Raw genomic sequence first — 15,876 nt, 5'->3', positions numbered from 1 at the left:
AAATTTTACGAAAATTACCAAATCTTTAACAAATTGCTTGAAAAAAGACAAATTTAGGCGAATTTATATATTGTTTTAATTATTGTCAGAAATTGTTAATGTCAGAACTAATTTTGGCATATCCCGTCTTCTAAAAACCGTTCAAAATAATGACAGATGCTTCTGAAAATGCAACCGGCGCGATACTAAGCCAGAACAACCACCCGATCTGTTATGCTTCCAAGACGTTGAACTCCGCCGAACTTAATTATTCTTTTTCCGTCCCTATTTATTTAGCAAATCATTCAAAATTTTTACAAACCACTTGAATGGTTATTTTCTCTTAAGGTACCAAATTCACGCCTTAAGTTAGAAGAGTTTGACTATGTTATAAAATATCAAAATGGTAAACTAAATCATAAACACGACCTAAACACATTAGAAACAGCCTCTATGTACGTTAATCTACACAACATGGACGAAATTATCCAAAATGAAATCGATAGAATTGACAGATTGCCAAACTTATCAACGACTGATATAAATCCGTTGCCAGACTCACCAACAAACGACATTGACGCAATTCTTAACGAACAAAAACAAATACGAATCTTACAGAACATCCAATTTCAACCCCCTTTAGCAGGAATGAAAAAAATAGATTTTTCTTCAATCGCCCCTTGCAACGTAGGAAGAGTGCAACTGACAGGTGATCCAGCATTATTGGTTACATGTAAATTTTCTATTCGGTATTGAAGCCGCAGCTGTTACTTGCCGGGCCCTTAATCGAATTTAGATTTCTCTCTATGTACACACAAAAGCACACGATTTTATATTTGTATTCAGAATTGCAAGAATGCTATAGATTCATGTTTCAATCGTAATAACGGTGATATATATTCGTATATATTTCTGTTTTGATTTTTGTTTGTATATATTGATATTTGAATACTGAGGATTAAGTTTTACCTTCTAGTCACGATGAAATATATATAATAAAATCAATATTGTTCGAGATATTGTACATAATCGAAAATTTTTGGATATACAGATTATTAATTAAAATTTAGAATATTAGTATCTGGTAAACACATATCTTGCATATGAAAAACTCATTCGAAATGACATTAAATTCACAAAAAAATTCAATAACATGAAATATTTTAAGCTGTTAAAAATGAGAAAGTGTAGTTAGTATGAACCAACAAAAAGTGGAATCAGCCAGTTGATATTTCGAAACTATCTTGAAATAATCAATTAATTATGTATTCAATGGTTTAAAAACCTATAACTCTTAGGATACGAGTGAAGGAATGTAAAATTGTAATCATGGAAAAATGTTATAAGTCTAATTGATGGCAAATGCTACTAAACATTCATAACTATGTTGAATTCGAATCGCTCAAATCTATGAGCGAAGTAGATTAATTTATTCGATCTAAAGATTGTATTAAGTCCGACGTGCGGTTGAGAGCCTTAAAGTCAAAAACTGTGCAAGACGAGGGTAATTAGAAAGAAAATAGTAATGGAAGACTTAATGAAGCAGTTCTGTTTGACTAGATACATTGAACAAATACTACTACTAAGATTTATACCTATTAGGACCAATATATTTAATTTCAAACTCCAAATTCATTGAAAGAATCGATGCAGTAGATGAAAAATGAATTTGTAAACCTAGACAAGTGGAGGGTATGTAGAGGAATATTCTTAAGAAAAAAATTATGTTTAATCCCAATTAATATTGTTAAAATTTATCATTTTTTTTAATCCCTATTGCTTGTGATGTTAACCGATTGATTTTCGAAATATAATAACCCAATAATTGTTCACACTTCATGAGCTTTTTGGATAAGGCGAATAACTATTCGATAGACACCTTTTTGCAAATTCTCCCCCTGTATTACTCAGCATAGCAGACATTTCAAACTCTCATTATCCATATCTAATGCCTACAATTCCAACTTGGTTCAAAACATCCAAAACAAAGAATAGATGTTATAAACTGATTTGATCTTCATCGAAATCAATTTTTCATTTCATATCATTGTTCCCTCTGCGGTCAGTCAGTTGCTTTCCCGAGCTAGAGATAGATCGGTAAATATTATACTTGTGTATATTAAAATATAATTTTAAGTAATTGACATTACATAATGTTCTGTGAAAATATGTACTTTATTTAATGATTAAATAAACTTCAATTATATATTTTGAATATTGAATTTTGAATCATATGAATTTAAAATTTTACGACTCAAAACCACCACAAATCTCGATTAATTATTTCACAGACGATGAATACATAAGTATTCGAAAGATGTATTAAAATTAGTCTACTTCGGAGTTTCTTTGCCACGTTCCCAATGAGACAACGCTTATATATATGGGATAAAGTCAAAGCTAATCACGACAAACCAATTTTGAGAACCTACCGGACCCGGATAATTCAGTTTATGATTGTAACCAGTACAATGGATAAGATGAAATACAAGTACAACAGTTTAACGTGAACGGCCAAGCTCAAAGCAACGCAAATATTCGTTTAGCTTATTGTTCTGAAACGAATATAGAGTAGGAATAAGGGGGGTCTTGATGCAAAATAATCTGAAGTGAGTGATTGATATAAAAATAATGCCAATGGGTAACTTTTAGAGGAAAAACGTGCACAATATAAAGGTAGCAAAAATTAAGTCTTAACTCGAGAAAATTTATGGTTTAGGAAGTATTATTATAAATTATTATTATGCATTGGAAATAATTACAGGGGGTATTAAAGAAAAATCAAAAATTTCTTGGAGAACTATTGAATAAATAAATAAATATTTGTACTACATACTTTCGAAGATATATTACTGATATAAGGATTAACTTGATAGAGATCAATAATTATTTTTCATTCAGTAGGCTACTGTTAAATAAGCTACTGCGTGATATTCAATTAAAAATAGTAAGCGACTTAATTTGTTGATGTCAGTTTGTTGTCAATCCTTTAGAAACCCGTCTTCAATAATTATCATATCCTATTTGAAGTTTCAATATGGTAGAATTTACATTATTAGAATAGAAGTCGTTTACAGAGTAGAAGGCACTTTCCAGTAAATATGCCCTCAAATTATCGCGGAATGCGGGAAAAGGTGATATCGATTTGATTTCAATTGGCAAGTGATTGTGCATTTTTTGCATTGTAAAATATTGAGCCCTCAACTAATTCTGAACGTGGAGTGGTCGTGCTCCACGTCCCGAAGTGGATAGCCCTGCAACGACCTGAAATTGTAGAAGCGTGCTTACAAATTAGGCAAACAGATTCAAATATGTATAAGGAAGAAAGGGAGCCCTTCTGTTTAGTCCGAATAAATAGCTAACAGCTCTCTTTTGTGGTTTGCAGATTCGCTCAAATCGCACCACACGTACCCCAGAAGGGAAGGGCATATCAGAGATGCGACTCAATAAGGGCATAATAGACTGTTAAGGAGGTGGATAAGTTTAGTTCTTTGGAAACTAATCTCAGCGGAAAGCAAAAGGAACTAAACTTATTAAATAAGGCGGCAATGTGTAACTTTCTTTTCAAGGGATTGTCCACAGCAAGCCCTAAATATTTTACAGATTCAACGGCGTCAATGGTGGTGTTATCTAATAAAAAAGGCTGCAATGTATTTTTATATGATGAAACTTTGGTTTTAGAAACGTTGACACAGAGAAGTTTACAATCGCACCATGATTTAAGGGTTATTAGGTCGCTAGAAATGGCCCTGACATCAAGGTGGCTACAAGAGAAACTAGTGTCGTCTGCAAATAGATATATTTTATCACTGATGCCTCTAGATAGGATTTATAAATAGAAGGAACAAAATAGGGGCTAGCTAGGGCTATTTGTTGATTAAAATATTATAATTAAAACAATCAAAAAAAGTTGTTGCAGTGGAGTGACGGCTAGAGCACACATTATTAAGGAAGGAGAAAACAGCATCATTTGTTCATTTGTTAATTAAAAACCCAAATTGATGGGTATTCTATACTTAAACAGAAATGACAAAAGCCTCTTTTTGCCCAATCTTTGATTTTTGTCTACTCCTTTTTTTGTTGAGGCGCGAATTTTGGAAAAGAAATATTCCTATTACCGCTTATTCCATTTAAATTCAAAACTACATGATAAAAGAAAAAATAAACCAAGGAAAATAAGTAAATAAAGAAATACAAACGATTGAATGAGAGAACAAAAAAAAATTTGGAGAAATTGAATATTTGAGAAACAAAATTAGCTCAAAGACAAGAAAACTTGGATAAAATGTGTAGAGAACAGAACGTTAGCACTAATATTGACATTTGGAATAATGTGGAGGTTTTTGTTGAGAAAGAATTATATTAAGACTAATCTGTTAATGATACTAACGACAGAATTTGGTAGTGATTCTAATATAAGAGATCCATGTTTTGTTCGTTATTGAATAAACATATTAATTTCGACAACATAAAAAAAATGAATTTATGACAAATAAGTTTTCTCATACGATATACAAAAAAAAATAATAAATCCAAATTTCGATAGTCAACTGTAATCGATTCGAAATCACGTGGTATTAAGTGGTAGTAAGACATTGTTGCCATCAGACTGCTTTTTTTAGACATGAATTCGTTAGAATTTATCTATAGAGTTAAAAAACAGAAATTGGAGATAATAAAATTTTAATGGCCTTTGACGTGAGTTCATTATTTCCATCGTACCGATCAGACAGACCTCGCGTTTTCTGGAAGATTTAGCCAACTTATTTTTCGCTGAACTATTCATGAGTATTTTTCTTTCCCAAGTTGTGATACAAGTATGTGGACCATATTTTTGTTGCATTTTATCCATGAAATAGAAAATAATGGACATTAACATTTGTATTTACTAACTACGTGCAGACTGATGCATTTCATGGTATCCAACATAAGATCGACAGTCTCCATTTCCTGGTACATCATTCGATCCCTTTCTCATTTAACAGCGAAAGGTGTAGTGAAGAAAAGACTTTTGTTAAGAATGTGGCTGAACTTAACAGCTACGTTAAAATAATGTAAATAGGTTATTAATAGTTATAGATTCTGACAAAGTTTAGGTTATTGAATATGTCCAATAGAGCTATACTTTCTCTTCCGTGTACAAAAATTTTAGCAGAATACGATTTTAAGAACAGTCACAAACAATAGAAAACAAGCTTAAATTACCACTTGATGCAAAAATTCATTATGGTGGCAGTGCTTTTTATTAACATAAAACTTTTCAAACGTAACTCATGAATGTTTTCTTTTTTGTAAAAACTTTCCAACGAAATAATGAAAGAATAGTTTTAATTATCAGTATAAATTACGAGACTTTTTAACGAGCCATGCCGTAAGAAATTTCACCTTTTTGCACTTCTGCAGGTCATTTACTGAGCGGAATTGTTTTTTGAAAATAATATTCAACTTCAAAAATCGTCTATTGTCATTTTCATTTTTAATGTCTTACAGGTATACATATAGGCCAAATAAAATAATTCATGTATTATCTAGGGATCCCCCTAGTCTAAACTTTTTCATTTTATATTGTTATCTAGGGAATATTTCAGATAATATGGGCTCATTCCGCTCAATATTTTCGAATATTAAACGTGCGACGATGATGATCATAGAAATATTCTAAAGAAACATCATACGAAGATCATGTAAATTGTTGAACTTCTCTAAGTAAGTGATGTATTCAAATAGTAAATCAACGCCATTATATCGCTGCTCATATCAATAGAAGGGTTCCTGAATGAGAAATGCTAAGGAATATCTTGGAAACTGTATTATTATTCAGTGATATTGGAAGAGTTTTGGAAAAAGATACAGAGCAGAGGACGGGTTAGTTATTTAGTCTTTTGGGACGTCGACGTTCCAAAAATGCATTCCAATATCTAATTTTGAATCATGGATCACAAAGAGTTAGACTTTTTTATCACTGACTTTTTCCTCTATAAAATTTCATATTCTTTCCTGTAGCCTCTTTCATGTATTTAGGCATGAAAACAATACAGTGTTGGTTGACAAACTAGAATCGAGTACATATGAATATACCTTGACCACAAGAGATCACTTCAAATGTTTAAAACTTTTCGATTACCGTTTTAACGTATATGGAATCGGACCATTCAAGATCTAACTAATTTTCCAAACTTTCAACGACAATGTTCTCTATCTCAAATGAAAATTGATTAATTGGAGAATCCACCTCTTGATGAAGAAGCTCAAAACCTAAATAGATTTAGTTGATTCACAAGACAAATTGATATTGTAATCATTCAAATGTTCCAACAAACAGAATTCGTAACGACGATGAGATTGAAAATAAATAGATTTGAGTTTCTAAGTATAAATAATTCAAAGGATTTCCGAGGTTTAAAAGAGTCACATGGTTTCTCTACTATAGGTTTCTCAAACCCAAGTAGTGGGTATTGATATTGAGCATTGAGCATTGGGCAAAAGATTATTTTATAATGGATAATGGTTGAGGGGAAAATGGAATATGAATAATTTTGAGAAAGTTATCTTCAGTTCAGTTTTTGATCGTTATTAAACTAATCTAAAATCAATATTTGATGGCACGTGGTTCCAATTGATATTGAATTTTACCCTACTAGCAATCAAAGGCATCTTCTCACTCATTTTTGTTGTTTTTTTATTGGTTTCGAATAAACTGAATATTGTAATTGCATTATGATTGTGTTGTTGCGATGCGGGGCAAACTGACGATTCGATGTGTTTATCTCTAACCGCCATTGCAGTTAAACTCAATTTATCTGAAGCGTAACCGAGCGTGAAACGTTTGTTTACCCCGTTGATCAAATATTGAGTATTTAGTGGAAATAAACGCATATTACACCTTTCCAATACTGATAATAATCTGCATAATTCGTTTATCTAAACATATATATCTATAGAGTAAACTATACACTACCACGCAAAGTTCCTAATTGAGAGTAAAATCTCAAAATGGCCAGAAAAATTAACATTTATTGATATACCCTATCAATCAAGTTATAAATATTTTTGTTTTGTGGCAGTGGTAAGAAATGATCTTCCCCTTTTTCAATCTAAAGGGAAAATGTTTGTGGTGTTAATGGATATATAGAAGTGAATTGAGAATTATAAAATGGAACTAGATGATATGTACAATTATTCCTGAAGCTTAATATCTATTGTAGATATTAGACGTAGAATCATAGGAAAAATATTCAATATGAGGAAACTATACTAGAGTGAGTAAAACGCTTTATAACTACTGAAAGATCAATGTTCGTCGATTTGTATATTCATTATGGACAGTAGGGGGAGGGTGATCTAATATGCAGGAGCAGCGACATTTTCAGGAAGGTAAGTTGCCTAGTTCACGTATTAGTTATGGAATTTATTAGTTTTTGGTGATACAAAGATAGGTATAACCATTATTATACCACTTTAACAGACGTTTCGTAGATTAATTTGAGATGGAATTCGAGGAAGTTTGAAGAAAATGAAGTAGATATTCCATTCCAAAATGTAACGTCACTCATATGTGTATAAGAAGTCAATTAAATTTCTTATAATAGAACTAAGTTAACAGTTGTAGAGAGAAATGAAATTTTATAATATATAGTAGATATCATTGATTTAAAAAACAAATTCAAAATATTTATTCCTCTCAAAAGAACGTATCACTTCTTTCGTCATTATATATACAACACAAAGACCACTGCAAACAATTCATGAGACTGTTATTTGAATGCTATTTTGCTTCAAGTCCAGGGACTCGTTTGTTAGAGGAAGCAGATTCAGTGGTATGCAACCTTATCTATTTGGTTAGAATGATAACATGTCAGTGGTAAGTAGGACTCATCTTGAGCTGCGAATGTACAGTTACATATTTACATAAGGTTACATTATTAATCAAATATTTTGTAAAAAGCTAATATAAAATCACGTAATTGCTGATTTGCTATTCTTTTTCTCATTTCATTTCAATGGTCAGGTTTTGCCCGAACACAATTATTCCGAAATATCCTCATATAATAATTTTAGGATCATCAATATAGATATTCTGTGGCACCCTATTGTGTCTTCTATTCCAATCCTTCCCAAAAAACTTGATTCAAGTAATCTCGAACTGTATCACTGAGGTTAAAATTGCCCATTACGAAGAATATCAACAATGTTGTCGAGTTTTTTCATGATCAACATATTCTTTTGAGTTAGAATGTACGTTTCAATAGTTTACTGTACTATTTGCATTACTGTCGCAATTCTCCTTGGCCCTGTCTGCATTATGAAAAGAGTCTCAAAAAACCTGCATGATATGTTGTTTAATATAATAAACAAATATTTTTTCTAATAATTAATTCTCTGATCACTTGGTTGTAGGAAATATTTAATTGTTTACACAAAAAGTACGCTGTTCACTTGTGTACTTTGTAGAAGCAACTTAGTTCTAATTTGTGGACGATTCTTATATCAATGTGAATGTAATGAGGTTTAAAATGAAAGTTTTCTTTGCATGGACGCTTTCTTAAGTGGCTCTAGTGAAATCTGACATGTATTAATATACAACTTCCATTCTCATTTCTCCTTATGCTGCTATTCTTCCAGTAATAATGACGACGTCACAATATATCTATACAAATGTCAAAAAATCAATTTGTCACATAATACAGACACTTTTATATGGCATTATTTGTCTATTTCGTGCCCATACGATTTTACCAAAGATATTGATGTATATTAAAGAATTTATTAGAAAATGATGGACGCTAGAGAATCTACACAAAATCAAATTGTGTTTTTGGATCGAGGTGATTATACTACATGTACCATCTTCCTTCATGGATGCACCATATTGTCTTGGAGAATCCACAACGAAGAACAAATTTTTCTCAGCAGAGTTTCTCCGCTCTCCCAATATCATTACATTCGTGGAGGGATCCGTCTAATTTGGCCTCATTACTCTACATGGAGTTTTGGAAGATTTAACGGCTTTGCCAGAGATATATTATGGACTGTAATTAGAGGGCCCGAGTCTTTACCAAATGGAGATGTCTTTGTGGATGTGAGCTCATCTTCAGAATATTATACAAAATCCATGTGGTGTTTTGACTTCGAATTAATTTACAGGTAAACCAACATTTCTCATATTATTGTGAATGATTCCAACGAGAATTGTACTGCAGATCAAACGAGATATAACAGTGGTTGGTATTATTAGAATTTGTATTGTTAGTTTTATTCGGAAATATTTTTAGAAAAAATTTATTCATTACTCATTAGTAACAGACGAGTTGCTTATCCTTATCTTTGATTGAGGGCGTAATCTTTATTTGGAGCCTATTGATAACTTTTTGTTTCTGTTTTAAACACGTAATATATATGAATGCATAGATTTTTTCCTATTATTTGTTAACTTCGAATGAATTTTCACTGAAACAGCTTGGTATAGGATATCTTACATTCTTATTGACTTGAACATAAGGCTATTTATCGCGCAAAAATATTATATAAAGCCAATCTTTATGAAAAAACAATTGACGAGTGTCACTTCATGCTTATTGCATATTTTTTGAACTGTGCTAAGCAAATATATGTTCAAAACAGTAACTGAAGGTAAGACTATTGAATTTCACTCACATTTCTTTTTAGTTCCAGTCTTATTAAAAAAGGAATGTGAAATTTTTCACCTAAGGTTTTTCTCGCTTAAATTGTTTTTCGCGTACGAAGTACCCACTCCTTATATCTATCTACTTTTTCGAATGTAAGAAGTGTTTCTACCCTGTCCTCAATCGCTTTGTTGATTTCGTCTATCCAGGTTTTTCTCATTTTCTCGTTCCTTCTGTTCTGGCTTCTAGTATTCTTCTTGTAATCCTTTCCTCATTCATACCTTCTACATGTCCAAACCATCTCAGTTGATTTTCTTCTATGCATTGGTTTGTATTTAATATTTGTCTGTATGTTTCGTTCTTGATATTGTTTAATCAAGTCTTGTTTTCTATCTCTCGAAGGAATCTCATTTCCGTTGTTTGTATTTTTTTTCTGTAGTACGGGAAAGTTTGATACAAACAATTTTGAAAAATATTTGGATTGAGTCGCTCCAAGATTTATATCATGGAATTGGCTGCTTATCTTCACGAATGGACTCCCTAGGTCTATTAGTTCCTACGAAATTTTATATTCTGAACACAAATAAATTTTCTGTGGAGTGTAGCATACCATGCTGATTCTTTTATTCTGTCCCATTCGGTATTCTATATTTAGTGATGATACTTCCTCTATAATTCTGTCCTTTAAGAGATTGAACAGAAATGGGCTGAGGATGTCGCCCTGCCTGAAGTATCTCCTGCCTTTACTTTGGTCGTGTTGTTAGTATTGAGACTGCGGACTGCTCTTACGATGGTGTCTGGCGTTTCTTTCGATATCAGTATATTTATGCTATCGAAGAGGCAGACCCTATCAAATGCCTTGGTCAAATCGATGAGACAGACTTTCGCTGGCTTATTAAATTAATAATAGATATGACGTCGGTCGTGGATCCGTTTCGATTGAAACCTTGTTGTTCTTCCCTGTTCGTTATTTGTGTTTCAAGTCTTTTCTTTAAAATGCTAGTGAAGAATTTCATGCTGATGTTCAGCAGCGTTATGCCTCTGTAGTTGTCTGGGTGCGTCTTCGGTCCTTTCCTAAATATACGAATAGATATACTTTTGTGCAATTCCGTAAGTATTTCCGATGTCCATAAAATTTTGTTTTAGAGGATTTTTAAATGTTTTCTTAGCTCAGGACCGCCATATTTTAGAAGTTTGTTTGGGATGAGGTCTGCTCCAGGGGCTTTTCTTTTACCATTACCTCTTTGTTTGTTCTCTTTCTTTTCTTAATACAGCAAGCCAGTATTTTTTAAGTTACTCTTGTTCCATCTAATTTTTTCACAATTTGCTGATTTTTAATTACCGAAATATGTTTTTTATAGAATCACGCTCCACTTTAACCAATTAACATTGAGTGTAACAATAAAAAATACGAGCAAATATTTCAATTATGATTTCAACGCGGTACTTCAAGCGAACATAAAAATTAATGACATCAAAGATGTGAAAATTGTGGGACTTGAAAATTGTTCCTATGTCGATATCGAGGTACCAAGGGACAGCAGTTTGCTTAAAGTTACATCTGAAGAAACAGTAATCGATAAACACATCAATAGGGCATACCAAGATACTCCCGATGTAATTGATGTATACACTGCCAGTAACAAGTTGTTGAAGATAACCAAACATAACCTACCAGATGTCAACGTGTGGAATCCTGGACAAGAAATTGTGAGGAAAATACATGATATTGGTAATACTTATCCATTTTATAGTTGATTCCTTTAAATTACTCCATTATTTTTCAACTAAATATTAATCGAACTTTGCCTTTCTTATCAACTGGATTGGCCAGATGATATATGAAATCATTTCCCTGATTGACTTGAAAGAGTAATCCTCAATCAACATATATTACACCACCCTGCATATAAAAATTGATTAAAGATGATTAAAGGAAAATAACTCCTTCTGAAATTATTTCTGATGCTGATTATATATCTACTTTCTATTTTTTTCTGTTACGTCTAAATTTTGTACAATTTTATAATCTAATTTCACTCGATTATGATATGTATATTATGTGGAAGAAAGTATATTATACTACAAGGGACGAAAGTTTAATATTCGGCTTCGCCTCAGAAATCATGACGTGCAGAACCCGTGTAATATATACAATTTTTCTTCATACCTTGGTCAAAGGTTCGTACCTTCGTCCTTGCTACTATTTCAGGATCCTCTTGACTGTTTGTTTTATCATTGTTAAAAATATTGCATTCAGGGATATCTGGCAATATATGGCGTAAATTGTTGAAATACATACACACGTAAGTGGTAGGTAATTGATTTTTGTGGATAATTCAGTAAAACTATTGAAGCGGTAGCTCTTCCTTATTTTGTTTTTAATTTCCAGATGAGGATGAATACAAGTACTTTGTGGCTATAGAAAGTGGTTTAGCGTATAAAAAACTCCCAGTGAAGACATTCTCTGATTATAAATTGTCAATCAATTTTGAAGTGGTGAAGTTGGATGTAGAAAAAGTACAGTACAGAAATTTCTACGATTATTTTGAAGGATACTGCTAAATCAAAAAATATTTTCTTTGAATTATTAAATAAATTTTTTATTGAGGCACATGAAGAAAATTAGAAGTGAAACTCTACCTATTATGGTTGGCTTTTCAAAAAAGTCATCATTTATGCCATTGTTATTCAGTAACCAATAATAATCACGATGATTTTGTTGACTTGAAGAAAAGTCATAGAAGTATTAACTATTTCAGACTTTAGATTCTTAATTCCATACTTCCTTACACAGTCTAAAAACTAGCCTCATAGTTCCTGTGATAATTTGGTATGGAAAGCGAAAACTGTAATATTATTATCAAATAACACTTTTAGTTATTACCACCTTTATTATTGAAAATAATAATACGAAAACCTATACGCAAGCTACACACCTACTCCAAATTCATATAAAACATTTTATTTTATCAATATCTTACATGCAAAGTCCTCTCAGTGTAGAAACTTTCCACCTCAAGTAATTTTATGCAGCTACTAATGACCAAGGGGTACATTACATGAAGACAATAGCAACCAGTCGACTTCTGAAACTTATTGTTTTCATAGGAAACGCAAGCAAAATATTGATCAGATTACTTCGAATGCGTCACCTGTTGAAATACAACAAAAGGGCTTCAAAGTAAGTTTGTTGTTTCTTTCTAGTTTTTTTGTTTGGTTGTGAGTTGAGTATTCCTAAGCTGCACGATGGCTGAAATTCTTATGAAACGAACAAATCTAATCCAGTAAGACATAGTTGTTTCAAATTTGTTGACATTTTTATCAAAAATGGGGATATTTTCCTTCCCTCAAAATTATTGGAGATTGAACCATTCTGATTTTGAAAATAATGAAAAATTTCTAGTTAATTTACAATGGAAACACATTTACATAAAATTGATGGTAGTAAAATGGCCTATGGTGGTAAAAAAGTGTCGCAAAATCAAAGGACAAACCGACGCTTCCCTTTTGGTGAAAATACCGCTGTCACGTTCTCAATTAATTAGTCACCTTTATAAAAATGTGGAGTTTGATTATGCAGGCCAACGTCTGGTTAAGTCATCAGGGCCGTTGATAGAGAATATTTAAAAGTATACAATGCGCATTTCGTATGTTTTGCTTTGAAAGTCATTTAGAATTAATGGATTATCTAACAACGATTTATCGACTATTCCCGGTAGGTGAATAAGTGAAAAAAGTGTTATGGAATATCTCGATGCCTTGGAGTTCTTTTCATGAAGATATGATGGAAAGAAAGTTTTTAGGTGAAACTGGTAAATGTTAAAGAGTTGGATCAACTAGTTAATCACGAAAATTAGTTGCTTAATTGAAATAACATTTGAGAATGCAGTAAAGTAAACTATGTATTAAAATGGAACAATTAAAACCCATCCTTTCGTTGCCTATAATGCATGAAACATTATGTTTGATATTCATCACAACACAATTCTGCACAGAATTATGTTACCATTTCATTGAGAGTACAATATATTATGTAGCAGAATATAATTAAGTGAAGTATGAAAACCATGATAGATATCCATGCATTTTTAGCTTCAACTACCTTCAATTAAACTTACGACAGGATGGGTGAAACATTTTTCATGACACACATTCCACATTTGACATTTTAACTGGTAATGTGGAAAAAAATATTTCCAAATAATGAGACACACACATCGATCTACATCTGTTTCAAGTGATCCTTTTGTGATGTCACGTATTGAATTCAAAATATCTTTTATCTCATTTTACTGTTTATTTTCGACAAAGCCCTCATTTTGCATAATTTATCAAGTTTATATTAGTTAAAATTAAATGTGGGTATTATGTGTACTTTTCATTATGAACGTTCCGAGCATCAGCACCTGCCGTTGGGCGAAAGCTCATCTGTTATAATAGAGATAATAGTAATTAGGTGGGAAAATCATAATTTATCATCCACCTTGAAAAGAAATAGGTTTCGTAAATTTGAATAAAACAAACCTTTTTCTAGAATTTCTAATTTATGGTCCACACTAACTACCTTTTATGCTCTAGGTCTGGTATAGAATAACAAAAAATCACTTAACACTTTATTTAGGGTGGTATATTTTTGTTAAATAACTCGGTTATATTTTCCACTTGGTGGATCTTTCGGCATGAAACGATTACTGAACTGTATTCCAGGAGCTATTGAATGTTAAGTATAGGAAATTTTATTCGACTAAGTGAAATTTGATATACGAAAATGTTAGTTATATTAACTCCTAAAAAATTAACTATTCCGTTCGTCACGCCTTTAATTTTAGTAGAACAAACTACAATTTTATTTAAAAATATGTTTGTTCGTTAAAAGACTGATATATCTGCGCCTGTATCTATTAAGAGTGATGATTTAGTGCCGGTAATTGAACGTTAAATAGATTTAGATCAAAAGTATAAATGTTACACGCACTCAACTCTATGACCTGTTAGGATTTTCCGGATTATTATTTTGGTTTTTCACGAAAATTTTCATAAGGCTTGCTAATGGTTCTAAGATCCATAAAAGTTGAGGTATTAGTAGCGGATGCATTCACAAATTTCGTACTTCTTTGTGTATATAGTTAAACATTGTTTGTAAAAGCAGCAACAGCGCTTAAAAATAAAAGTTCAGTTTGCCACAAATGATTAGTGAAGTAGGGTGTTAATTCTAATCGACAGACATATTATACAGTAAAGCTACCCCCTATTCAGTTACCTAAATTCCGTCATTCTCATGAACAAACCTTTCAGCTCTTGAGGCCTTAGGAGGTTGGGATATATTAATCATTCACATTTTGGTTTCAAAATTTGACATGGCTACTAAAGCCAACCTTTAAAGATATAGAAACGTTTATAAAAAATAAGTGCGATCTCTTGGAGAAACTATCCACCTGGAAGGTGAATAAACGAATGTCAATTAGAAAGGTTTCTGCATATATTTTAACATCCATCGAGAACATAAATCAACATAGAAAATGTATATATAATCGTAAACAATTTTTAAAATTAACATTATCAGAATGGTGGGCAAAATTGAGAGAGTTGAAATTGTGTCCCAATTGTTTAAAACCGAATCACGTTTCGTGGAAATGTGAAGCAATAAATGTTCAAAATGCCAAAAATCCCATAATGTACTACCACATTATAATAAACCTAATGGTGGAATAGATACCGAAACAACCAGCAACATTCTTCGTAGCAACGGTTCTGGCATAGCGACTAACAGCCGAGAATGAAAACGCTGCGAATAAAGCGAACGTTTCATTGGTTAAACATGCGGTAGGTAATTCTATACAACATAAGGCATTACTTTCAACGGCAGTTGTAAAAATAAGAAATATTAATGATGAGTACGTAAATTGCAGAGTGGTTTTCAAAATAATTTTGTTACCGATAAAATCTCTCTAAAACTAGGTGTACAAGCACAACCGGTGAACTTTTTAATTAAAGGAGTAGGTCAGTACTCAGAGAACAGAAACAAATGGGTGACTATTACATTAAAATCATGTTTTTATGACTATGAAGCCAATATCGATTGTTTAGTTTTGCCTACAATAACTGAAAAACTACCATTGGATTATAATTTCAATGAAAGCGATGTTAATTTATTAAAAGGTTCCGCTTTGTTTCGGTCTTTATTATTAAATTAATAAAATTCTTACAGGGTCGCTATTAGTCGATGATCGCCCATGTACAAAAAATGAACATTCAGAAGCCACAATAAGAT

At 32.0% G+C, this 15,876-nt stretch overlaps 1 protein-coding gene across 1 annotated transcript; it reads left to right on the top strand.

Annotated features, from left to right (window-relative positions):
- The first annotated feature begins 8,752 nt into the window (after positions 1–8,752).
- On the top strand, positions 8,753–11,360 carry LOC130447854 (uncharacterized). The gene is made up of 2 exons (XM_056784891.1): positions 8,753–9,123; positions 10,964–11,360. The coding sequence occupies exons 1-2, from the start codon at positions 8,753–8,755 to the stop codon at positions 11,358–11,360; spliced, it is 768 nt and encodes a 255-aa protein (XP_056640869.1).
- The last annotated feature ends 4,516 nt before the right edge of the window (positions 11,361–15,876 follow it).

This window comes from Diorhabda sublineata, chromosome 8, assembly GCF_026230105.1.
Source record: "Diorhabda sublineata isolate icDioSubl1.1 chromosome 8, icDioSubl1.1, whole genome shotgun sequence".
In the NCBI taxonomy this organism is placed as follows: Eukaryota; Metazoa; Arthropoda; class Insecta; order Coleoptera; family Chrysomelidae; genus Diorhabda; species Diorhabda sublineata.
Note: the sequence above shows the minus strand (reverse complement) of the source record. Positions and strands in the feature narration are given on the sequence as shown.